Raw genomic sequence first — 27,562 nt, forward strand, 5'->3', positions numbered from 1 at the left:
ACTCTTTCTGCCCTGAGTTGCTTTTGGTAGGAGTGAAGTTTTCTTTCTTTGCTTGCTTAGTTTTCGGTTCTTTCAGAAATAAGTTCTGACTACTTAGGCCTAGCTGGCTTTGAACTCACAGAGATCCATCTGCTTCTGTCTCTAGAATAAAGGCATTAAATGTATGTGCCGCCACACCAAGTGACTTGATTATTTCATCCCAACAACAGCACCTCTAGAAGGCCCAGCAGCACTGCCCTAAACCCAAAAGAATGAACTCCCAACTTTCTGACTTATCCTTTGTTCTTAGCCATTGTCTCCTACAGTCATCTTGAATTCCAGGAATAACTCAGAGCATGAGCATCTTACTATGAATAGAAACTATGTGCTGTGCCCCCGACATCCCCCAAGCCCAACTCTAATAGCAGCAACCTTCTGTCTAGAAAGCTCTGATCCTGAAATATTGATCAACCAAACCATACTTGGATCAAGACTGCCTGTGGATGCATACCCACTCATTGATCCCCTTGTTTCCTCCCTTATATTATCCCAAGCTCCTGTCAGCTCCTTGAAAATGGAGCACGTGATGCTAGTCTCCATGCTTTCCCATGTAGACATACTGAACGATGAATCTCTTTCCTATTTTACCATTACTTTTGCCATTTGGATTTGCAGGTGAGTGGCCCAGCCTTGTCTGTTTGGATCCCTCTAAGTCAGGTCTCCACTGGCTTAGGAGCCCCATAATCAATCACCCCTGATCTAGTATCCACATGAGCACTCACTTTAAAAAAAAAAAAATCCATTGCTGCACTGTTCTAACTTCTTTGGTGAATCTTTCACTTTGTTTTGTTGACAGAAAAAGACTCCAGGACCACCATTTGGCACTCAGATTTGGAAAGGCCTCTGTATTGGGTCTAAGCCCCTGACAAATGTCCCAGCCCCTATACTCGAAGGTCCCAAGGTGCTACAGATGCGTCAGTTCATTCAGCATGAGGTCATAAAGAATGAGGTGAAACTGAAGCTGCAGATTTCCCTCAAGGTAACAGAATCAGGGTAGCATGATGTACATTCACCAAAAGGATGGAGAACATAGCAAATCATTGCTGTTCATTTTCTGAAGAACATGAAATAGTCTAGTTTTTTTTTTACCAGTATTTTGAATAACACTTGAATGTTACTTACCTAAAATAGAAGGTTAAAATGTAGAAGCTATTTAATGATTCCTGTATTAAATTGTAGGAAGCCTAAAATACGCTGCTATAATTTTTTTAAAAAATGTATGTATGTTTTTTATATAGTCTTTCTTTCTTACTACATGGAAAGCTAGTGCTCTCTGGAGAAAATGTAGAATGCCACACTAATCTGATACATGTTCATGGATAATAACAGTTGCTACTTTGAAAATGATCTAAGATTTTATAAATATATGGGCCATGATGTAACCTTATCTACAGCATCTTTCTACATTTAATTCCCTCAGCATGAACATTATATGCTTTTTATAGTTATATGCCCACAGCTTAGCATTGAGAAGAGAATCAATGTTGATAGATAATTGATCTGCTAAAGGCCTGCTCCAGCTCAGAATGAGCTAAGGTAGAACAGAGATTCGGGATGAAAGCTAAAGACTAATGGCCCCTGGCCTTATAATCTTACTGTTTGTGCTTTAATAAGCACTGGTTTCTTTCTATATAACTCTCTTACTATTTTGTGCTAGTAAGTGCTGATTTCCTTTCTCTCTTGCTCTAGGACCTCTAGGCAAGAGGCTAGAAACTCATTAACTCTTTGTGAACCAGAGGGAAAAAAAAGGAAAAATAACTAAAATCTTTTACACTGGCAATATGCATAGATATACATACACACACACACACACACACACACACACACACACACAAAACTGGTTGGGCCTGACCACCTTGTATTATCAGCTCAACAAGTGTTCATGCAAACTTACATATACACACTTTTACACACATATGTGTGTGTACATGTGTGTGTGTGTGTGTGTGTGCGCGTGTGTATGTATTTGGTGGATGGAGCAAGTTCCATTGAGCAAGTGCCAATGCAGAAAAAAATTACTCATTCTGGCTAAAAAAGAATCACCAACCTTTATTGATCAGAGAAAGAAAAGCTTCTACCTTTTCATTGCTGAAAGTAGTAAAAAGCCCCCAAATAAGAAAAAAAAAAAACTTGAAGTAAGAAAAAGCCTCATCTTAGTTGCTGAAAGAAAAAGGCTGCCACTCTCTCATTGTCCTTTTTTAGTTCTTATACCTTCTCAGGATAAATGATCACATGGTTTTTCAAGCATCATTACATCTCCCAAACAAGTTTAAGATATAAATTCAAATCATAAATTGAATAAAGAGTTACAGCAGATTACAGGTCCATGAAGATTAGTATCTAAGTAAATATTCACTATCTACCATCTAGCCTTATAGTTCATTAAAAGTTTAAAGCAATAATTTTCATGTCATAAGTTAACATGGCTTTACCAAGAATTAAAACACCTGCCTCCTGTCTCATTAGTTTTGAAGGGTTTTTTCTTTTTTGTTCCCCCTCCCCTTTTCTTTACACTATAGATTTTATTCCCCTCCTGGTCTACCCTACAACTGTTCCATATCCCATACCTCCTCCCTACCCCCCCCTGTCTCCATGAGGATGTCCCCCTTCAACCCTACCAGACCTCTAAATTCCCTGGGGCCTCCAGTCTCTTGAGGGTTATGTGCATTTTCTCTGACTGAACCCAAACCTGGCAGTCCTCTGCTGTATGTGTGTTGGGAGCCTCATATCAGCTGATGTATGCTGCCTGGTTGGTGGTTCAGTGTTTGAGAGATCTCAGGGGTCCAGATGAATTGAGACTGTTGATCCTCCTATAGGGTCACCCTCCTCCTCGGCTTCTTCAAGCTTTTCCCTAATTCAACCACAGGGATCAGCAGCTTCTGTCCATTGGTTGGGTGCAAATATCTGCATCTGACTCTTTCAGCTGCTTGTTGGGTCTTTTGGAGGGCAGTCATGATAGGTTCCTTTTTGTGAGCACTCTATAGCCTCACAAAATAGTGTCAGGCCTTGGGGCCTCCCCTTGAGCTGGATCCTACTTTGGGCCTGTCACTGGACCTTCTTTTCCTCAGACTCCTCTCCATTTCTATCCTGGCAGTTCTTTTAGACAGAAACAATTATGGGTCAGAGTTTTGACTGTGGGATGGCAACCCCATTCCTCACTCAATACCCTGTCTTTCTGTTGGAGGTGGGCTCTACAAGTTCCCTCTCCCCTCTGTATGGCATTACATCTAAGGTTCCTCTTCCTTTGGGTCCTGAGAGTCTCTCACTTCCCAGGTCTCTGGTGCATTCTGGTCCCTCCCAACCTCCTACCTCCTGAGGTTGCCTGATTCCATTCTTTCTGCTGGCCCTCAGGGCTTTAGTCCTTTTCTCCCACCCAATACCAGATGATGTTCCCCTCTCCCCCTACCTTCCCCACCATCCCCTTTCCCTCCCAGGTCCCTCCCTCCATCCCCCCTTATGATTGCTTTCTTCTCCCTCCCAAGAGGGACTGAGGCATCCTCACTTGGTCCCTTCAGCTTATTGACCTTTTAAAGTTCTGCGGAATGTACCTTGGGTATTCTGTACTTTTTTTGGCTAATATCCACTTATTGGTGCATACACACCATGAATCCAGTCAATATTTTCTGTCCTTGCACTTAAAATAAATTGTCCATTCCTAGTTTATTAACTTCAGTTATCAGATAATGGTTTCACAGCTAACTTAGAAGGAATATTTTCCCCAACGATAAATTTTTTCGAAGCCTGCTTTCTTATCCTAGTGCAATTAGCCCATGATACATGAATGTTTACAGAGCCCTAATTGCACTTTCATATAATAGAGGGCTCAAAATTACTTGTATAAATTTAAGAATCCTATAAAATCATTCATTATTAGGAATTATGAAATCATCAATTTGTCTACATAGCAGTACTACCAGAGAGTACCTCTTTGATGATCTGCAGAAAACCTGCCCAATAGGGTGGGCTAATGCCCAGGAATCATTAGAATAAGTAATAATGACAGAAAAGACATATCAGCAATAAGAATCAATCCTGATAATGAGACTTCTGAAGGCCATGCAATTCAGAGTCTACCATTTGCAGTCATGCAAAGCAGTGGGCCATCTCCAGAAAACTCACCTGCATGTCTTTAGCCTTCCCTAGAGGTCTCCTGACAATTGATCAAATGTGAGGAGGGAATATATCTCACCTAGAAGCAAAGCCACAGACTAAACAACATACACAGAACCATACAGATGATACTGAGAGGCCTAGGGATCATCTGCCTAGCTTCCTCATTTTAGTGAAGGGATGCTGAAGCACTGTTAGAGGCAGGGCCCTCAAAGGTCCCTGTGCAGTTCTCTCCTGTGCCTTTAAAGCTTTGGTTGTGAGCAGTCAGCTCTTTGTTTATTGTTATTACTAATCTACTAATAAAAAATTTCCCAGTGCTTGATCAGTTAACTTTGTGGAGAGATGTCAATTTATCTCTTTAGTCCTTCTGTAATGTTTCCCCATGGACACTGACTGCACCAGTGTGTCTCTCCACCTGGTTCTTGATTCTTATCTGTTTGATTGTTTCTCCTGATCTAGGACTATATAAACCACATCCTGAAGAAAGAAGATGAGCAACAGGAGATGACAGTCAAGGATTCCAGAACGGAGGAGGAGAGGGGCAATGCTGCGGATCTCCTCAAGCTGGTTATGGTGAGAAGGTGTCCTGTAGGCCAGTGTTCCTGCTACTGTCTCACGGTCAGGTGCTTCCATGCAGAATGCATGTGGGGAAAGCCACAGGAGATTCCTGCCAAGGCTTTGAAGCATTTGCTTCATCCACATCATGGCTTATTTCTGTGTTAATCGTATTATGGATCTATTGAATTTTCCAAATATATCTTCCTTTGGCTCTTCCTTTGTTCACAGATAATTCTGAAGATCCTCAAATAAAAGATAGGTAGATAGATAATAAGATAGATAGGTAGATAGATAGATAGATAGATAGATAGATAGATAGATAGATAGGCAGGCAGACAGACAGACAGATAGATAGAAATAAGTGTAGGTATTTTTACTTTGAATATGTATTATTAATTTTACTTTAAGAAATTAATGTTCCTTGAAATACTGAATAACTTAATGAATATAAAAGAAAAAGAAAAATTAATTTCTATAATGTCAAATGATTTCTATTCTTAGAAGTTCATTACACAAAGGAACAACAAAATATTCAAATAAATTAAGTTTTGGTATTTAAAACACAAATTCACTTTATGTCTTTTCCATAATGAGTCAAATTGAGCACACATACAATGCTTATAACACAAAATGTTTCTACACATAATACAATTAACCTTAAGTAATTCTAACCTTTGTTTCAGTCTTTCCCTAAAATGGAGGAAACTACAAAAAGTCATGTGACTGAAGGTAACTGGAATTTAATATTTGTCTGCATTCTGTCTAAGGTTTCAGAGGACTTCTTAACTATACCTGTTTGTCATTCTGTATACCACAGCAAGTCCTCTCAGAATCACCTCTGCTCCTGTACTAGTCATGCTGGTTTGCAATGGTTTATATTTTCTTTCTGCCCTGAAAGCAGTGATCCCCAACTTAATTTGTCTTTAACTTCCCTTTGTTGCATAAAAACACTGATATTTCACCTTCTTGTTGATTTCAACTCCATTGAAAATAGTTAGGTAATAGCAAAGAGCCAGGGACCAATACCCCTGTGTGCACACACATGGCTTCTAAGCAAATGCAGAGACCTTGCCCACACCTGCACACTCCTACACTGTATGTTATAACATAAACAGCTACTCCAAAAGGGGCTCCCCTTACCCCTAACAAGCACGGTCATATCAGAGTAACAGTACAAGGAGTTTTGCAGGGGTTTTGTATTCAGCTATGTGGCAGAGGCCCTAAGTTGTCCGTTGTGGGCTTCACTGAACCCTCAGACATATTTGTAGCATCTTTCACAGTATTGACTTATACTCTTGTTTTATTGTTACTGTTGCTATTGTTGTTTATCTAGATTTTTCCCTTATTAAGATTTCATAGTATAACAAAGTGACATGTGACCAAAGGTGATAGATAGCTACCCCTTTAGATGGCCATTATGGAAGAGGCCATCACAGTCTCTAGTACTCACTCCTCGGTCCATATACTCTGTTACCTGCAATAGAGCTGCCAGTGAACATAAATACAACTGGTCTTGGTAAAACTACATTTTGGGTAAATAACAAACAATCTATATTAATAGTATATCCCAAATATAGCATGTTACATACTTATCCTTTAGAAAATACATTTAACTAAAATGCAAATTTTATTTACCCTATATTTGACCTTAAAATTTTATGCTGGGTCATTTGAGCTTATAACATTTGGCCCAAGAAAACAGGTATGTGTAATAAAGACAAACGTACAGGTCATCTAATATTAATTGTTAAACAAACTAGATTTCTCAGACTGGTGTAGGAGGAAAACAGCATACTGAAACCTGATTCTGATGCTTTCCAATGCTGATTAAGTCAGTGTCTCTCATTTTATTTCCTAAAATGTTTTTTAAGATTGTTCCTACAAAAACAATATCACCCAAATTTTTAAAATATATGATATTCAGATTTTTAGAATGTGGTAGCAGGAATGTGTTTAGGGAAACAATTTCAGGATGCTGGCTAATCTGTTTTAACACAAGAGAAATCAGTTCCTGATACACGACTTCGCTAGTGCCATAGGGCAAACACTTGGGATGCCCTATGGGTTATAACTTGGGTCATAAAGATGACATTCACTAATATACATCCCACAGAAAATAGGATGTCTGACTACTGCACGCTACAGCTTGGGTGCAAAAGTCTTCCAAATCAACTGGTAAATTAAATGTGAGTTCTTGAAGAGCTTGCAGATGGGTGACTATGTACGGAAGAAATGTTACAAAGAAGTCAGTACTAAAAAGAAAATTAAACTAAAAAAAAAAAAAAGAAATCAATACTAACACTAATGTATTGCGTTTAAAGTTGCAGCCCACCTAACAGAGTTATTCAAGCAATCTATGGCTTCAACTCCAAAATGTTCTCCAGACAACTTCACTAAAGATTTCCTTGAAAAGAAGTGGGGGTAAGCTACGCTGGACATCTGTTCTAGTTAGTGCTGGCACACAATAAGGAATGGAGGGTGTGGGAGTCATCTCAGCCCTGTTCCCAGGATGCTGCTGCTCAGTGTTTGCAGGAAACATTGCAGCTCTTGTTCCTGTATACAGTGTTTGGGAGCAGTGACTCTTCATGTTTTTCTTCTTCTCACGTAGGAGTTCAGCACAAGGACAGAACTGGAAAGAAAAGCTTGAGCAACATAGGTAATTCTGCCCTGATGTAAACATAAGGTCATGAGAAGGCCAGGGTTAAGGAATCTTAAGAGTTCTTTAGGTTGCCAGGTCCCACAGGTTCCCAGCAGCTGCTTCAATAAGCCAAGGTGGCAAGCAAGGCAGCCTGTTGGGCCATTAGGCAGATCGTTCCACTCTCCTGCAGCAGAACTCTCTGGGCTCCTGGTGAACATAACATACATAACATTTTGTACTCACAAACATTTTGGGACTTAGTCACAAACACTCAGGATTCATGTTGACTGCTTCAGAAATGTATCGCAAACATCTTAATATTTCTTTTCCCTCCAGCCTGAGCTTAAGATTTCAACTCCAGCTTTTTATCCATAAAAGAAGCCAAGCGTGTTTATGTATCTGTGGTGGGCGGCTGCTTGGACATATGAATTACTCCTTTCAGAAGCATCAGCTTCATGAAGTTGTCAAGACTACATTTTAGAATTATTGAAAAATGGGATGATAAGACTTATTTTTTATTTACAAGGTTGAACTGGAAGGAGTATGTTGTCTGTAGTGGAAGAAAACTTTTTGTCTCTACATATCTTAGATTCCTGGCTGAGATCCCCATAACAAAAGACAAACTGGCCAGAGAAAATAATATGAATTTATTTAAGTTTTATATGAAACAGGTGATGTCATTTATAAAATGAAAATCTAAAGAAAGGACTGGGTCTGCAAATCTATATGTTCTTTTTTAAAAAAAAAAAAGATTTATTTATTTATTATATGTAAGTACACTGTAGCTGTCTTCAGACACCCCAGAAGAGGGTACCAGATCTCATTACGGATGGTTGTGAGCCATCATGTGGTTGCTGGGATTTGAACTCATGACCTTTGGAAGACCAGTTGGTGCTCTTAACTGCTGAGCCATCTCTCCAGCCCCTATATGTTCTTTTTGATGAATAGAAAGTCAAGAATAAATATGTGTGATTAAAATTATTACCTAATAGTAATAACCTTAGAGAAATCAGTGAGGCCTGGATAGAGATACCCCTTCCCTCTTCATATAGGGAAAATACCTCTCCCATGGAGGTCTGGAAATCAGATTCACAAAAGAAGAAATGTGATTACAGAAGTAGGAAGTGAGCACCCCACCCCCAAGTAAAAGAATTAGCTAGAGCACCCCTTTAATACCAGTACTAGAAGGTAGAGGCAAGTGGTCTCTGTGTGCTGAAGGCTAAGTTGGTCTATAATGCTAATTCCAGACCAGCCAAAGCTAAATAGTGAGACCCTATTCCAAGGGGGAGAACTGTCCATCCAGTTTTTTCTTCTCAGTTTTCTCATCAGTGGTTGTAATGGTTTCCAGTGGGATTCAGAGCAAAAGCACAAGCAAAATAATTTCTCCAATGTGTTTTGTGTGTCTTCTCTTGCATATCATTGTGAAATTGTGAACCAGGAACAATATCAAGAAAACACAAGATTATCTCATGCAAATTAAGACAAAAGAAGTAACGCCTTATTTTAAGTCTGAATTGGGCCCGTTTTTTAAGTCACAGGTAATTAGATGCAATTGATAATAATTTAATCTTGATAAAATGGTGCCTTGGGTGTGAAATGTAAGCTTTTATTCCTGATACTATGAGTACACTCAGTTTTGCAATACTCATTGTATTCTTGTGGAGTCTACTCTACTGACTGGTTGTTTCCCAAAGAGTGTATTCATACACTCATTGTATTGCAACAATGTGACCACATAACTCTCACAATTCAAATCTGTGTTTACACAAGCACACAGGAAAAACTCTCTACCCAAGTGTGACTGTTGCTCCCTTCTCTCCCTTGCCTCTTACCTTCTAAGCTCTTCTTTGAGCCAAGTACTCTCTATTGCTGACTAACCTGCTGATAACAAACTCAATCTTAGTTAGGTTTTTTTTTTTTTTTGCTATGAACAGACACTATGACCATGGCAACTCTTATAAGGACAACATTTAATTGGGGCTGGCTTAACAGGTTCAGAGGTTCAGGCCAGTATCATCAAGGTGGAAAAATGGCATCATTCAGGCAAGCATGGTGCAGGAGGAGCTGAGAGTTCTACATCTTCATCTGAAGGCTCCCAGGAGAAGATTGGCTTCCAGGAAGCTAGGAGGAGGGTCCTAAAGCTCACACTCACAGTGGCACACCTATTCCAACATGGCCACACATCCAAATGGTGCCATTCCCTGAGCCAAGCATATTCAAACTACCACAAACTCCAATTTGAGGTTTGATTTCACTAGAGTTTCCTCAGCCATCAACTGTCAAAACACCATTAACTTACTGCAAGTTCTTAGAAACCCACAGACACTGAACATTCTCCTCTTCCATGTGAGTCCATTCCTATGACCCTAAGCCACACACCTGCCTGCCCCTCGATGAAACCACCAAGCCAAGTGTCAACACTTTCATGTGTCAACAATGCCCTCCCTGGAGTTCTTGAAAATTCAGGATACAATTACTAATCAGAGGAAATTCCAAAAAACCATGACTAGTTAACAACGACCAGAACTCTATGTCTCTTGCAGAATTTTAGTTGTCAATCTCACCTTCAGGGCCTGGTCACCATTGCCCATCATCTTAGCTAACACCTGTGACAGTCACTTAAAATCAGTGCGTATCTGACATAAGTCTTATGGCTTTTCCCTTAAGTATGATTATCTGGAGAACCTTTCCAAAAGCCTGCCTCCTTTTACAAAGAAAAATGAGGCCGAAACCAAGACAGCTGTTCCGGATCTTCACTCAGGTAAGATGCTCATATGGTTCCCATGCCTACCAACTGAACCGAACTGACCCACACCCAATACAGCCCCTTAGGATGTAGCTCCTTCTCACATCTGTTGTCTCAAAGACAGCTGGTAAGCAAACACACTGTTGGCTGCATGCTACAGATGTGTTGGAGTTCTATAAAGAGAGCAAGAGGTAAATTGAATTTCAGATCCATTATTTGTGCCTAAAGCATTTGGAAGATCAAACTAACCACAGGACGAATGAGAGGTTTTGTGAGACTAGAGAATTTGCTTGGTCTCAACATAACTCACATGCTTGATAATTACAGCAAGTGAAATGAATATTTATGTCCCACAAAGATAGGCATTTTACCCCTTGGCCAAGCAGTTACATTTTTATTGGAGGTAGGATTTTCTAGCATTGAGGGCCTTCCTCGCAGAGTGCAATGTACATAGTAACTCTACAGAATTCATGTCAAAAATCCTTAATCTGAGTCCAACCAAGAGAACATAATTGACAAATGTGTACCAATCAGTAGACATTGTACAGTACAAATGGCTTGTTCTCTTCAAACAAGTCCGAGTCAGGATGTATATGTTGTTCAATCTTAGAACCTTTGGCTAACAGGCATATGACCTTAGGTTTAGTGCCCAACACCACACATACATACTCCGAGTCAATATCATGAAACCAAAAAGATGGGACAATTGTTGTCATTCAAAAAAGACCATATGACATCAAAACACCCTGTAACAGACCAAAGGTAGAAATGCACAAGTTTTATTAGGGAACTGTATATCAGAGGACATGGTGGAATTGTTCCTTTCTTAGGTATAATGATGGAACATGGAGACAAAAGAGAATGTCTGTCTTCTCAGCAGATGTGTGCTGAGAGGCTGAAAGGACTGGCATTGAAATGGAATGTAGCCCTTCTCCTCAGTAAGCTTAATAGTGAGGGGACCCAAAGAGAAGAACTTCCCACTGTATAATGTTATAATGCCAGTACATCCACCCAGAATGTGCATGGTCAGAAAAAGCATGTACTTTTTAACAGAGCTTGCAAAGCAAAGATCAGGGATAGAAAAACAGCTTGTGATTGTGGTGAGGAGAGATCAGTGATCCTGAGTTGATGGCCCTGAGTTGTCAAGCTCACCACAGTCCAGAGAAAGCCCAGCCCATTCTTTGAAAGGATAGCAGGCAGCTTTCAAGACAGTCTTTAAGCAGCTTTATATCTATTTGCCTTCCCAATCATACTTAATTTTGTTTCATATTGTATCTGTTTCTTAAAGATAGATATTCTAATGAAGAGATGCATTTTTCACAACAATGAATATGTGGGAAATCATTTTTGTTTAGTAGGTAAAGACAGAGGCAGATGGTTTGGCCTCTTGGTAACACACCTTGGTGACAGCTCCATCTGATCCTTCTGCTCACAAGATCCAGCCAGCTCCTAAGGAGTATGCACTCTGCAGACGCCGCCTTGTTTGTTAGTGGCAAGCCAGGGTCATAGTATGAGGAATCTCTCAATGATGTACTCATATGAAGTCTTTTTCAGGAGACTGGGGAGGCATCCTGTTCATTGAGAAACCCATTGTTCAGCGTTGTTTGTATAGTGTCAGTTGTCTCTGTGTCATTGGCCACAATGTGACTTTTATTGTTTGTTTTGGGAATTTTAGATTCTACACTGACTGTAGTTGCAGAAAAAGAAGACTCAAATCCACATCCCCTTCCAAACCAGGAGGTTGCTGAGAATATCCAAGAGTCTACTAGCCAAAAGGAAACTGAATATGTCACCAAATCTGTCCAGACCTCTTCTTCCCAAAACCAATATGAAAATGTGACAATATCTCCCAAAGACTCTGTTGGTTCAACTCAAGCCAAAATTGAAACCGAAGAAACCAAGGAATATGCTATCCAAAACTTCACGGAAAAGTTCAAAAAATATACCAAGAAGGCTGCTAGCCAAAACCAAATTGAAGATCTAATAAAATCTACCAAGGAGAGTGTTAGTCAAAGCCAAATTGAAAATGACACCAGACCTCCTACTGAAGGTATGAACATTGTTTGCTTTCATTATCTCACAGGTTCAAAGTAAGTGTTTTATGTCTTCAGAATGTGGGATCCTCTTATCTCCAGCACTGAGATTTCAGGCACATGCAGCCATACCCAGCGTTTTCCATGGATGCTGAGGAGCCAAGCTCAGGTCCTCAAGCGCAGGGATGCTTCATTGACTGACACTTCTCCCTGGCATCATACAATTTATATACAATTTATATATCTATATTTCATATAGATATATACACACACTATATATGTGTGTAATAATATATAATTATATAGGTGTGTGTTTATAATTTATATATTATATATAATTATATGTGTGTAATTTATGTATTAAAAGGTTACTTGGGCATGGCGCTGCGTGAGGGGGAGGTAACACTGGCTGCTCCTCTAGAATACTTGGATTCTATTCCAAGTACCCACATGGGACTTCCAACCATCTGTAACTCCAGTTTAAAGGTTTCCAACACTCTCTTCTGGCTACCTTGGGGATCAGGTATTCATGTAGTACACAGACATACATGCAGGCAAAACGCTCATACTCATAAAATTTGAAAAAGGAGAGGTTTCACCTACTTGAGAAGCTGAGGCAGGAGGACTGTATGTTTAGGCCAGCCTGGACAATGTAGCAAGACTGTGTATGAAAAGAAAAAGAACCCATAAAGACATAAAAGATACTTGTGCTAGTTGTGCTAGTGAGAGCCTGTGAGAAGGGAAGGAAGGAGTAGGAAAAGGCGGGGGCAGCGGCAAATGACAGAAGTTGTGCAGAAGAGTATCATCAAAGAATTGGAGTAACACAGCCAAAGTGGAGAGGAAGAGAAGCTGGAAGCTGGCAGAGGAGATGGCTCAGTGGGTGACGTGCTTGCTGTGCAGCATTCTACCTGGGGTCAGTCATCCAGAAACCCATATGTGAAGAGCTGGGTGTGACAGCGCATCCTGTAATTCCAGAGCTGTGGGGCAGAGGCAGGAGGATCCTGGAGCTTGCTGGCTAGCAAATCTAGCCAGATTTTGTGAGCCTCCAGTTCAGCAAGAGACCCCTGTCTCAAGAGTTAAAGTGCAAAGCAATTGAGGAAGATACCCAACAGCAACGTCTAGCCTCTGCATATCTGTACAAAGCACCCACACACTCTTTACACACACACACAGAGGGATGTGGGCATACACATACAACATACACACATACAGAGAAGAATGATAAAAAATAATAATTACTTGGAAATTCATCATTAAAGTGAGTCTGTTAGGGCTGGTCAACTAAATGGGCATTTGAGAAAAAAGAAGAATCAAGGTTGATCCAAAAGTTAGCTTTTATAACATGCTGTGGAGGCAAAGAATTTCTAGTTCTTCTTGTCTCCTCTTCTGCCAGGCAGAAATCATGATATGAGGGGATGGTGCCCAGGTAGGTTTGGTGCCCTATGGAATCTGACTCATTGGGGTTCACATTCCACCTCTGACACTCATTACAGCAATTTATCTTTTGAACTTCAATGTCCTGCATCTGTAAAGAGGCAGAGAGAGAGACAGAGAGATATGAGAGACAGACAGAGAGAGAAAGAGGGAGAGACAGACAGAGACAGAGAGATGAGAGACACAGAGAGAGAGAGACATGGAGAGAATATGACAGTTATATTCACTACACCTTCTTAGTTTTTTTAATGAGAAAATTCAAAGTTGACTAAAAATGGGAGAGGTAATGGATTTACTCCTGTAAACCAGAGAAGAGGTGTCAGGGTAAGCCCCACAGATAGCCACATCTGCGCCAAGGTGAGGTGGCCCATGAATGCCTGTGTGCTGGCTTGCTTGCCTTCACATTTTCCCTGTCTTCCTCTTGTCTTCTTTTGGTCTGATTCTCACCCACAAAGGGCAGCTCACTCCCATGCAGCAGGGATCCTGACCTTAGAGGCCTAAGTTTCCAACTCTTCCAGGCCAATAGGCAAAATGGTGGTGTCCCCATCAACTTTCATAGAATTATCCAAGAACAGGCCTTATGGCTCTGACTGGGACATGTTCAGTCCCAATGACAAAGACCAGAATGCCCTGTTCCCAGATACTTGTAGGATAGAAGTGCAAATTCAAGGGGGAAAGCTGACACACTGAGCACACAGGTCAAGGGGTCTCCTTCAGCCCCCCAGGCCTCCTCACAACACACTAAACCCCCCACCCCACCCCCAATCCTATCAACCTCTCCTCAGCTCCCCATGGCAGCTCAATGCTCTCAGGGTTCTCACATAGATGGTTTTACAAGGGCAAAATGAGATAGTCTGTGTAGAATTAGTTCTCAGCATGGTACTTGCCTGTAGGTCATGCACATTCAGTGATCCCTGCTTTGTGATTTGAATTCTGCCCTCCAATTTGTATACATGTGCTTATGTGTGGTTGTCTGATACTCCTGTGTAGGTATCTGCAGAAAAAGGGGGATTGAGGTGTCAGAGCCCTTGGAACTGGAATCACAGGTGGTTGTGAGCTATCCCACATGGACCCTGGGATCTATTCAGATCCTCTGGGAGAGCTGCAAATGCTCTTAACTGTCAAGCCATCTTTCCAGCACCTCCCCACACCCAACAAAAGATGTTTAAGAAGGATTATTTAAAAATAATTTTTAGTTCAACCTTCCTGAATATTTGGAGCAAATATAAACAGATATGGCTTTGTGGGTTATTCACCTCTGCACCTACCTTCAAATAACTGAGAGGGGGAAAAAGTTACCATGCTAAGGTCTTAAACCTCTGGTTTTATATCTATTTATAATTAGTATGCCAGGTTTTAGAGCTATAGGAATTGGAATAGACTTGAAATTTCTTAAGGTGAGGCCCCTTAGAGGTCAGAAATCTTTCAAGGTCAATGTTCCACTAGCTACACTTACTAACTTAACAGAAAGGACTCTGAATACCAGAGTGTAAGACGAGCTCGTCATAGGGAAGTTACTTGAAAACATTGAATTCTATTTGTTTAACCATGCTACCAGCTCCTGCCTGCCCTCTCAGAGGAGCTGAAAGGAACAGAGAGAGGCAATGTCAAGAGAACTACCTAGCAGAATGAAGGAATGGAAAATGAGGACTAATGAAAGGTTTCATTTCTTTAAGTAATTCCTTTAAGGCTTAAAGACAGGGCTGGAGAGATGGCTTAGCCTCCAGGAGATCCAGTGCCACCTTCTCAGCTCTGGGACACCTACCCTATACACACACACATCACACTAACAACTTCACGCACATAAACACATCCACATGCACATAAATAATAAAGTAAATATATTAATATGTATTATATAATAGTAAATTTAAAATTAATTACAAAGAAAGGAATGACTGGAGAAGTTTCCAGGCTGGTCCATGCCCTTCTATGCTCTAACAATGTCTCAGACGTGCTCTAACTTAAACTTTTTCTCTAACAGAACCAGACGTTTATATGCCGATCAAAATTCCAACCCAGTCATTGCTGCAGGATGTGACTGGACAAGCAAGAAAAGAGAAAGTGAGGTTACCTCATTACATGATGAGCTCCAAGCCCAAGTCTCAGCCTTACGCCAAGGTAACAGAGATGCTTGGGCAAGTTTTCCAGGGCACTCTGCAATTGAAATGCACTGAGGTTCGTGCCAGCTCTATGCCCTTACCATTCTTCCACAGGAGCACAAAAAAGCCAGTGCTCTGCTGCCACTGGCTCGCACCAGCTTCTGAGTTTCACCAGGTCCCTGGGGGTGGTCACTTTGGGAAAGAATAATTCAGGTGCTCTCTGTCATTTACAGGCATTGGCTTCCCTTCTGCTTGTCAGCCAGGGCTATGCCTTTTTTTGTAAAGTCCCTCCATTCTAGTTAAATGGCAATAATTCCTCAGACCGCAGTCTTTTTATGTTTGCAAACCTAAAGTCACTTGTTTGCCTCGAACCCTTGCCCTCCCTGTCCTGTGCACCCTCACTTAAGGACAGCCACAAAGCTCTCTATGGTCACCTGCTATTCTTTCAACACTGCCTGGTCACTCCTGGGAACTGCCAACCTTGAGCCAAAGGAAAATGAAACTTTACAATCTTCCCATCCAGCCACTGCCTCTGAAACCTGTCTGCCACACATGTTAGATATCCGAAGTAGCATAAAGGGACAAAAGACAGGAAGAACCCTGAGTCCGACCATGTTGATTAACACGCATGGTCAGGAGAAGCCCCTCTCCTCAGGGACTGAAAGGAGTCTACAAAGAGAAAAGCTAGCTGGGACCTGTTATAGGGGTGTGGGAGGGGCTTGGGTTTGGGGGATTTATGTGGCTCTGGAGGCTATGTGTGGATCTGTGGTCTCTGCTGGAATTGTCTGCTTCGGAGAAGACAGATCTTCTTGGGAGGCATGCTATCTTCATAAACATTCCCCTCTGGGTTGTGGCTGACCAATAAGGTTGGACAAGGTCAGCTGTAGTCTCTGGGGATCCTGTTTGAAAGCTGAGGCTCTCTATCAATGTGGGCCTGAACTCTTCTCCAAGCTCTTCCCTTAGTGCTGTCGGGCTGTCTGTCTATGGCATTAATAACTCTTCTGATAATCTCCTACCTCAAAAGAGGACTGTACCCCTGAAACCTAAAACCCAAGACCTTTCGCTTAACGAAGCTTAGGCTAACGTCCAAAGAACTTGAGCTGGCACAAAATATGGCCTCATGTTGTTGGAAATAGAATAATAAATTCAAGAGTTTACTGGAAATGAAGCAGTTTTCAATATATAATTCTACATAATGGGATGCCAGCATAGGAAAATGGGCAAAAAATCGCTGGCGTGATAATTTGATAACATAGTGGTTTTTAAGATTGCCATCCTGTGTCATGGTCCTGCTGCCTCTACCCCACCCTATCATAAGAAATCTCCCTATAGGTCAGAATATGCCCCCTTCCAAAATTCCTCACCTTCTTAGCTTAGGTTACAAAGCTTTATCTGATAAATGATTTAAGACTTAAGACTGCTTCTTTTCTGATCATGGGCTCAGTCATAATCCAGACCTGTAACTTTCAGCTCTCAAAGTTCTGAGACCAACCAACACCCAAGGAAGGAAAGAGACCCAGCACGCCTTATCCTCTATGATTCTCACAAGCCCTAAGAACACCTCACATTGAAAATGGACCATAGCAATCTATTAGTTAAAATGCACTCTCTCATCCTACCCTGCCAGGCTCACTCTACTTTAGCCACTGTGGGTTTCCTCTCTTCCATCCATCCTCAGAGCCTTTTAGATAAAGTTTTCCCACCAGCTCTGATAGAAGTACTTGCTTATGTTCGCACATTTAAAAAAAGGAAAGAAAGGAAGGAAGGAAGGAAGGAAGGAAGGAAGGAAGGAAGGAAGAAAGAAAGGAAAAGAGAAAAGAAAAGATTATCCTTCCTTTACTTCCATAGCACACGCTGGCTGTCACCATGGCATTGCCATGTTACAGTTGCCATGTTACAGTTGAGTCATCATGTTGCCGAGCATATGTAACTGATAATCATGCTTGAAAATATGAATGTGCATATGTATTACATACAGGTTTGTTAGAGATGCAGATTCTGATTCTCTAGGTCTGATATGTGACAGGGGAATCTGCAGCTTAATTACTGGGTGATGTCAGTGATGGGCGGAGAGCAGAAGTTTACTGTGTGGCTTCCTGATCAGCAGCATTGGCAACACCAGAGAATGTTTTAAATGCAAAACCCTCCCCACTCTAGACACAGAGAGTCTGAAACTCCAGAAACAGGAGCAGTAATCTTGAGTATTCCAGAAGATTCTGCAGGAACCCAAGCAACCCTGGCTAGCCACTGCCCCAGAGGAAAGAGCAGGAACCTAAGAATCCAGCAAACCTGGGGTTAAGACTTCTCTACTTCAGCACTCAAGCAAACGATTTTCTTTCAGCTCTGAACTCCCACTTTCTTTTCTTCAAAGCAAAACCTTAACTATTTAAACTAGGATGTTGTAAGGGTTGCATGTACGTTTTTAAGTTTTCCCTTGGCCAAGCAGTCATTCTTCTCTGGTGTCAGCGGAATTTTCTTTAATCAAAAACTCCCCTTCTCCCTTTTGTCAATGTCTCTGCTCTACAAAGATGGAAGATTCTGTTGGGGGAAAAGTGAATACATCCTCCATTGCATCTGCTGCTATTTATAATCCAAATGCATCCCCTTTTGGGTTCCACCTTCTCCCACCATCGGTGAAGTTTGGAGTGCTGAAAGAAGGACACACGTATGTGACCATTGTGAAGCTCAAGAACGTTGGCGTGGACTTCTGCAGGTGAGGCAAAGACACCAGGTGCCTGCCCATGTTCCTTTAATGCTTGTCTTCCCTATACTAATGACCATTTACTGAACTGTAATGACATCTTGAATTCTGAATAATCACATCACTTATTTCTTTATCCCTTCATTCGTTCTTCAACAAGTCAGTATAGACTGGACTCTAATATGTGATAGCTGCTGCCATGTCTTCTGTAAGTCATTACTCTTGCTTCAGTAAAAGCCACTGAACTCTGGATCTAACTTAGCAAAATCAAACAATTTGTACAAGCACTTCAATAATTAATACTCAGGATCTGAAATGGTATGTCCTAATTTCTTCTCTCTTAATGCCATAAACACCATGACCCAAAGCAGCCTGAACATGTAAGGGTTGATTCCAGCTCATGGTTGTACTCTACCATAAAGGGAAGTCAAAGCAGGAACTCAAGGGAAGAACCTGGAGGTAGGAAATGAAGCAGAGACCATGGGGGAATCATTGCTTACCAGCATGCTTTCTTACAGAACTCAGAACCACCTGCCTAGGGGTGGAACCACCCACTGTGGGCTGGGCTTTCCTACATCAATCTTTCATCAAGAAAATGCCCCCATAGACTTGCCTACAGGCCAATCTGATGGACACAGTTCCTCAATTTGACGTTCCCTCTTTCCAGGTGTGTCAAGTTGGCAACCAATAATAGTCATGACACAGTAATACTCACCAACTGTGATGACCTCAATAAACATTTGTTTGTGCGTGATAGGAAAAGCACTCTCAAAAAGGCTTGTGCATATTTAAGAACCATAACATGATATCATAGGGCACATAGGTATTTCAAGAGATTATTGCAGTAATGCAAGTAATTTTTGTGTCAAGAACAGCCAGAATTTACTCATTCTGTAGGAATCCTGTATATTGTTCAGTTTTCCTGCCCCCAGTCCTCACAAACATTAGGTTTCTAGACTTGTTTGCAAAGAGGCCTTATTGTCCCTGGAATTGGAATTATAGGATGTGTAAGACACTCAGGGGAGATGCTGGATCCAGAACTCAGATCCTCTGGAAGACTCAGCAGTATGTGCTCTTAACCACTGAGCCACCTCTCCAGTCCTTGCTTTGTCGACTGACCTGTTTCTTCCTCCTGCCTTGATTCAACCTCTGGAAGCCACTCTTGTTCTCCACTTCTGTATGTTTTAGTTTGTGTTTTAGAGTCCACATGAAAGTGAGGTGATACATTTTCTAAGTCTCACTTCTTTCACTTGCCATGCTATCCTCTAGGTTTATCCATGCAATAGCAAAAGACATGATCTCTTGGTTCACATTTGAATATTATTCCATTGTTTAGGTTCACCGATGCTTATTTTTATCTACACATCTGTTGATGGGCACCTACGTTGCTTTCCTCCTATCTTGGCTATCAGGAATGGCACTGCAGGGCACAGAGAGCAGTGCTTATCCATACCTATAAGACTGAGTTTTCAGTTCTTTGGTTATACTCCCAGAGGAGGGGCCTCCAGGTCCTGTGGCTGCTCAGATGTCCAGTATGACTTATCTTTGGGTTTTCTCTGAAAATAGTCATCTTAATGGGTATGTGGTAGTATTTCCTAATGGTTTTAATTTGTATTTGTCTGATAATTAATAATGTATATTTTTAATGTGCTGATTGCCCATTTTTATATTCTGTGGAGAAATGCTAATTCAATTTACTCATTTTTACATCAGACTATTGGGTGTTTTCCCATGGCTGAATCTAATAAGTTCTTTGTTAACTTTAAGTGAGCCATCATAAACAAGCTTTGTGGGGTTTTTGTGTGTGTGTGTGCGTGTGCTTATTGCTTGCTTCCAATGCAACTTCACTTTGTTGTTACATTTGTAGTACAGAAGTTTTTCACTTTGGTACATTACAACTTAGTCTTGATTGGGTCCTTGGCTTTTGGTGTGATAACCAAAGTCACTACCAAGGTCAATGTCCGTAAGACTTCTCCCCTTATGTATTTATCCAGGAATTTTATAGTTTGAAGTATATATTATATAGTTTGGCCTTTTTATTTGTTTTTTTCTTTGTTTGTTTGCATCCCAAATGCTGCCCAGATGTCCCCCCTCCCAGAATCTCTCCTCCTATCCTCCCTCCCTGTGTCCTCTGAGAGGGTGCCCCCTTGGGGTCCCCCCAACCTGGAGCATCAAGTTTCTGAAGGATTAGGCACATCCTCCCCGACGAAGGCCAGACAAGACAGCCCCATTGGGGAACAGATTCCATAGTCAGGCTACAGCTTTAGGGACAGTCCCTGTTCCATTTGTTGAGGGATCCACATGGAGCCTGAGCTGCACATCTGCTACATACGTGCTGGGGCCTCGGTCCAGCCCGTCTTTGATGCTCTTTGATTGGTGGCTCAGTCTCTGGGAGCTCCCAGAAGTCCATGTTAGTTGAATCTGTTGGTCTTCCTATGGAGTTCCTATTCCCTTCAGGGCTTTCAAGCTTCCTTGCAGCTTTTCTCCAAGAGTCCCTGACCTCTGTCCAAAATTTGGCTGTGGGTATCTGCATCTGTTTTAGTCAGCTGCTGGGTAGAGCCTCTCAGAGGACAGTCATGCTAGGCTCCTGTCTGCAAACCTAGCGGAGTATCATTAGTACCATCCAGGATTGATTCTTACCCATGGGATAAGTTTCAAGTTGGGCCAAGTCATTAGTTGGACATTCCCTTACTTACTCTCTGTCCCATCTTTGTCTCTGCACTTCTTGTAGGCAGGACAAATTTTGGGTCAAAGGTTTTGTGAGTGAGCTGGTGTCTTTATCCATCCACTGGGAGTCCTGGAGACATTTTCTTAACGGAGACTCCCTTCTTTGCAGTGACTCTAGCTTGTGCCAAGCTGGCGTAAAACCAGCCAGCCCAGCCTGCAAAGAGGAACCATTGAGGTTGGAGAAGACGGCTGCACAAGCAGTATCTAGCATTGGCTGGCCTTGAATGTACAGCAATCCTCCTGCCTCAGCTTCTCAAGTTCTGGGATTGTCCGTGCTACCAGTCCATGGACACAGGGCATCTTTGCATCCATTTGTTTCCTTCAAGTCTTTCACAGTGTTTTGTGGCTCTGAGTATATTGATATTTCCTCTGTCAATAGTGTGGCTTTTCAGTGCTATCACATGCGAACTCATCTTCTCAATATTTTAGCTATTGTTTTATAATATAAAATATCTATTGATATTTGAAGGTTGACCTTGTACCAAACAACTTTATGTAATTTATTCGTGCTAGCCGATTTTCTCCTGCAACATCCGGCTTTTAGGTGAAGAGGTAATTTTACATCCCCTTTTCCAATTTGCATGCCGTTTCTTTCTCTCACCCAGTGGCTAACGTTAGTGCTTTTCATGCTACGGTGAATAGGAGTGTTCAGCGTGACCGCATTTGTCTTTCATCAGACCTCTAGAGGAAAGACCTCATCTCTTGGCCTTTCGTAGGAGACCTTACAATGTGACACAACTTTCCCTCCATGCCTGAACCATTCAGAGTTTGTACTTAGGAAAATACGTCAGATTTTGTCAGATGCTTTGTGTGTGTCTATTGAGATGGTCAGTTTTAATCCTTGTCCATCCCTCACATCTGAGCTACAATGAACTTTTGCTCTTTAAGCTGCTTCTGTCAAGCATGTTGTCACAGCAATGTGAAAAGCAACTAACTCGGGAAGCCTTGTATTAATTATCTATTCTAAGTATTATCAATCTGCCCAAGTGTTCCTTTTCTTCCTGACTCAAACATTCCATGTGTGTTAGAGATGAATTTACAGTCAGTTGCTAGATAGTTCTTAGATAGTCAGTTCTTAGATAGAAGCTTCAGTATATGTCTGCCAGGTTCATTTGGTCAAAGACTGAAGTCATGTCTAGAGTTGTTTTTTTTTTTCCTCTCTAGTTGACCTACTTACTCATTGTAGAAAGTGACACTGAAGTCTCTGACTAGTATTGAATTTAATTTATATATATGAATATACTGTAGATGTCTTCCGACACACCAAAAAAGGCCATTGAGTCCCATTACAGATGGTTGGGAGCCACCATGTAGTTGCTGGGAATTGAACTCAGGACCTCTGGAAGAGCAGTCAGTGCTCTTAACCACTGAGCCATCTCTCCAGCAAGTATTTTATTGTTATTTATTTTCCCTTTATTTTTATCAGTGTTTCCTTGTATGTTTAAATTTTCTAGTCCGTAGAGACCAAGTGGTAGACTAGCTGAAAAGACGAGCCAGAAGATCCAGCTCCCTGCTGCCTGTGAGCAAGTCCCTTGAGATTCAAGGGCACACCAGGATGAAAGTGAAAGGACTTATCATACACATGCTAAAAAGATTTCCTTGTATGTCTCACTATTTGATATTTATATTTGTAATGTGTCAATTATCAACCTTTGCTAGCTAAAGGGAATAAAAAATAGACAATGGGCTAAGAAATTACAGTCGCTGCCTCAGATATCAGACAGGTCATAAAGTCGTTTTATAAATAATTACCTGCCACCAAATTAGATTACTTCCTGAGTCCACCTTTCTTTTCTCCCATGTTTTTGACTTGAAGTGAACCTTCAAAGTCATAAATTTGTGCAGCCCCATCTGTGATCTTTTGTTTAGCATTTGTACGAAAAGTCCTTTCACTTTCAGCCTGGTGTGCCCTTGAACTCAAGGGGTTTGCTCACAAGAAGCAGGGAGCTGGATCTTACTTCAGCTAGTCTAGCACATGGTGTCCTCTGACTAGGAGACTTGGACCTGCAGCATGAGCAGTGATGGACTCAGTCGCCATCTTATTGTTTGGGATCTGGCTTTCTCTTTAGTGTCCAGTTGTCTAGCTCTGTGGTTTGATACTTTTCCATAGTTTTAAGTGTTCCCTTCCTGCTATCATTTATATGCTTTCTGTAGCTGTCTTGTGGTTACAATGAGGCTACATCATTTTTTTAAATAATTGAATTGCTTATTGCTGCTTTTTGTCAGGTGGTGGCATTTCACAGCAGGCTTTAATCTTTAGAATACCTGCATATTTAGCAGCAAAACCGGTTAAATGAATTGTTTTGGACAATAGAAGCATCTCGGTTGTCGAAATTTGGACTGTAAAAAGAATACATGCAAAGCATTCTTTTCTAATTTAATTTTGAACAAAGCTCTGAACTATGCAGGTACAGAATGAAACAGCATATCAACTCCACCAAAAGTAGTCGTCTTCAAAAGTCATGTAACTTCATTCAGCACTCTTTGCTTCCTACGGACGGATAGAAAATACCATTCACCTACAATACCCCAGCTCTATGATGAGCTTCCAAAAGTCTTTAACAGTGAGTAGCATGATCAGGAATGGGACCCAAGCCCTCTACCCCTGTGGTATGGAGAAAGTGACTGAAGAGATTCTGGCCAGCTTGAACATGGCAAACATGGCTCTGGCAGTCCTTGCACTTCTCCCTCAGTCCCTCTGCCTTGCTAAAAAACATCAGATTATATTCCCAAAGCTAGCCACCGAGGTCTATTCCTTTATTTGACCACTTCTTCTCCCAGAGGCTGACTACCAAGGTCCAGCTATTAAAGTATTGAAGTCCAACAATCAGACGGTCCCCTTTGGCTCACCTAATTAACATGCCCAATTAAAGTTACACACCTCATCCTAACACGGGGTTCCCCTTTTTACCTTTATAAACCACCATTAGCCTGTGGGCCACATTTGTCTGTCTCCTCTCTATCTAGTGGCTCTTCCTTCTTCTACTGTCCTTAAAGGAGTGCACCACCACAATCCACTTCATCAAACATCTTATAATTACAAGTTAAGCTGACAACAGCTTCCACTACATACAAAAATGTGGGACTTTGCCCTTCACATAATCTAGGTATATGATGTCAGAATTTGTGTCTTTATATGATATATTTCCTTCTTATTGTCTCTGTATTTTTGATCACTTTGGCTTTAAACTTCATGACAAAGATATGCATGCTCTGATCATGATGAATATGTACAGTTAATAATATTCCAGTACAAGAGTGTTCCAATTCAATTATGCATTTCCCTTTTCCAGTAAGTTTTATAGTTACATACATATTCATGATGGTGATTTCCATCCTTTTGCTTCTCCTTGAAGAACCTCATTAAGCGTTTCTTATAAGACAGTTTAGTGGTAATGGATTTCCTTGACTTTTGCTGGTTTATAAAATCAATTATTTCTGAAGGCTAGCCTTGCTGGGCATAGTAGTTTCGGCTGGCAGATATTTCCTTTCAGCAGTCTGAATATAGTCCCTCTTTTCTTCTTGGCCCACAAGTTTTCTACTAGTAGAACAGATGATAATTTCTAGAGATTCTCTGTTGTGGCCTGATGTTTGTGTTTTCCTGTCTTTTAAAGTTCCTTTTGTCTTTGATTTTGAAATCTCACTATTTTTAATCGCACTATTTCTGCTTGATGGAGACAAAAAGAATAACTGAAGTACTATGGTAATTTGAGACCTAACTTATGATTAATAAGCATCTTAGCCCACAGTTCAGCTTATGTATGGGTCTGAAAACATACCTGATATTTTTCTAGACTGAAACCGATGGGATCATTGAGCCTTCTGACACCTTATATATAATGAAACAGAATAATCTGTTTCATGGTCCTGCAGGCTGGCTGGCATGAGGAAGCTCGGGCTTTCTAAATACCCAGCAGGTCCTTGCTGTCTCTACCACACTCAAGGACTTCACTTTATTGTGGTCACCAGAGCCACACTGGGAGTGCACTCATTTTTATTGGATCAATATACTATAAATCTATGCCAAGATTGGCACTTGGAATTACAAAGAGTCCTCAGTTCTGTTCTGAACTGAGCTAAAAAGCACAATATGCATGGTGGAAAGGTTTCCATTGAAATGCAATAAATATTGCAGTTGCAGAGTTCTTCTTATATAATGACAAACCCTTTAAAAATGTTTTATGATTCTGGAGTGGAAATGAAATACAGAAAAATGGCAGAAGCATCCAATTTGGAAGATTACTATCACCTTTGAGTTGAGGTAAACCTTACCTTTAGGCGATGTTGGCTACCTAAGGAACAGCATGGTGAGGGGACTCAGACCATCACTTAAGACAATTTTTTTCTTTCCAGGTTGTTACTAGTGAAGTGGGTGGGAGGAAATAGAGAATGATCCCTAAACTAATGGATTCTATCTATGCAGATGCTGTCTCTCTGGCTCAAGGTTCTGGCTTTAGAGATCTCACCCCACTGCTTGTTCAGCAATGATGGTTAGACAGCAAAACAGATGGTTAGGAGAGGGGCAGGAGTCAGTGTGCCAGCAGGCTCTCCTCTGCAGAGCACTCCAGGCCTTTCATCCCCAGGCAGAGCCCACGAAGCACAGGCTGGAAAGGAGAGCCACAAGCAGCACTTGTGAGCACAGGACTCCTCAAGCCCTTGAGCCTTTTCCAATCTCCTTCAGTCCATCCTTTCCCCAAGCATGCAAATCACACATGGGGTCGGGGGAAGCTCAGCTCCCATGCTCTGCTGTTTCCCCAAAGTGCCATTGTTTTATAGCTGCATGCCCTGGCTGTCAGCATTCACATTAATACTGACAGCTATGATGCAAGGCACACACCAGCCAAATACTGGCAGCGCTCTGCCTGGGCCCGTCACCAAGTAGTAACAAAGGGTGGGAATAGAGGCTGGAGTCCAGTTCATGCTGATGCAAACTGTTGAAAAGGCAGGTATGAAATAGCTGCATCCCAAAGTCTTTTCTCAATGGAATCTTAAGGCTTCGATTGTTTGCACATGCTACGGATTCCCTGCAATCTTAAGGTCTTTGGTTGTTTATACATGGTATGAACCCCCGGGCTCCTAGTTTAACACCTTCTGGGTTTTATAGCACCCTAGTTCCTTCATTGCTTTGTTTTCATTATGGCATAAATTTTCTTCCATTTTTCCTCCTGGTAGGTTTAGAGTGAAGCAGCCCCCACCCAGCACTGGACTGAAAGTGACATATAAACCTGGGCCTGTAAGTTCATATGTTATCAAGTGTGTGTGTGCATGTGTATGTGTGTGTTTGCATGCACACACATGAATGTGTATGTTTACATTGTAGTTGGCTTTTATACCATCATCCTGAATGCCCTCATTTTATATGACACTCAGTTTACACCATGAGTTGGTCTAATATTTCTTGTATCACAGGGAAGAGATTCCCTAGATTGGTCCCCTATATGGCTCCATGTCATAAGAACAATGTAAAAAAAAAAAATACTACAAGTAAAATAAATAAACAAACAAACAAATAATGACTTCAGCTGGACAGGCAGGAAGCTGTCCCTACTTGTCAGTGATGTACAGTCATGTGCAAATAACCTTTTCAGTTGAACTCTTGGGGACTGGAGAGTTGGCTAGGTAGTTAAGAGAACACGTTGCTCTTGCCAAAGACCCAGGTTCTGTTCACAGCACCCACCTGACAGCTCATGACCACAGGTAAGTCTGGTTCCAGAAGATCCAGAAGGTCTTCTCTGATCTCAGACACTTCGTGGATGTAGTTTACAGACATACATGCAGGAGGGAAAATATCTCATACTTATAAAATAAATAGATCAAAAAAATTAAAAATTGAGGTTTTTTTTGAAAAGTAACATATTCGCTATGAAAACAATCATCCCATTCTTTTTACTCTATAGAAACCTGGCTTGCTCTCTTGTGCTTTCCAGAGAATATTATCTAGCATAATAATAGGAAATCATGTTATTTTATTAAAGTCATCAGCTGTTTTATTTCTTCAACGTTCTCTGAAAACACAAATTTAAAGATGTCAACCTATAAAACAAGAAAGCTGGGACTATGCCAAGGAACGGCAACACCCAGTTACATGAAACAAGTATTGTTTTTCTTTCTTGAGTGTTCTCAACACAAAGGATGAATGCTTGAATGTGATGGTTGTGCTAATGACCCAGAGTGAGCATCACTAATTGTGTACACACATCCAGACATCACACTGCGCCCTAGAAATATAGACACCCCTGTGTTTCAGTTAAATATAAACGCTAAAAGAAATTAAAATCCACAATAAAACCCATCTGACTTTGCTGTATTGTCAAAAATGGGATGTTTAGTTTTTAAAAAGTGAGTATTAAGTGAATATTCATTTATATTCCTACTTACTTTAACAATATACATTTAGAAATGTTATATAAGATAAACACAAGTTTATTTCAAATTAAAACTTGACCATCTTGTGAGCACATCACCTGGCCACTT

The 27,562-nt window shown here is 41.1% G+C and overlaps 1 protein-coding gene across 2 annotated transcripts in view; it reads left to right on the forward strand.

The window, feature by feature from the left end:
* The window catches only part of Spag17 (sperm associated antigen 17), a 219,822-nt gene that overhangs the window by 178,995 nt on the left and 13,265 nt on the right, over window positions 1-27,562 (forward strand). For both annotated transcript variants that reach the window (XM_031374969.1, XM_031374970.1), the window contains 11 exons: window positions 836-1,018; window positions 4,609-4,722; window positions 5,391-5,436; window positions 7,029-7,128; window positions 7,316-7,363; window positions 8,784-8,883; window positions 10,013-10,106; window positions 11,767-12,141; window positions 15,543-15,679; window positions 18,189-18,373; window positions 26,261-26,321. In XM_031374969.1, the coding sequence (XP_031230829.1) occupies window positions 836-1,018; window positions 4,609-4,722; window positions 5,391-5,436; window positions 7,029-7,128; window positions 7,316-7,363; window positions 8,784-8,883; window positions 10,013-10,106; window positions 11,767-12,141; window positions 15,543-15,679; window positions 18,189-18,373; window positions 26,261-26,321 (1,443 nt within the window). The remainder of the gene's footprint in view (window positions 1-835; window positions 1,019-4,608; window positions 4,723-5,390; window positions 5,437-7,028; window positions 7,129-7,315; window positions 7,364-8,783; window positions 8,884-10,012; window positions 10,107-11,766; window positions 12,142-15,542; window positions 15,680-18,188; window positions 18,374-26,260; window positions 26,322-27,562) is intronic.

Source organism: Mastomys coucha, unplaced genomic scaffold, assembly GCF_008632895.1.
Source record: "Mastomys coucha isolate ucsf_1 unplaced genomic scaffold, UCSF_Mcou_1 pScaffold16, whole genome shotgun sequence".
NCBI lineage: Eukaryota > Metazoa > Chordata > Mammalia > Rodentia > Muridae > Mastomys > Mastomys coucha.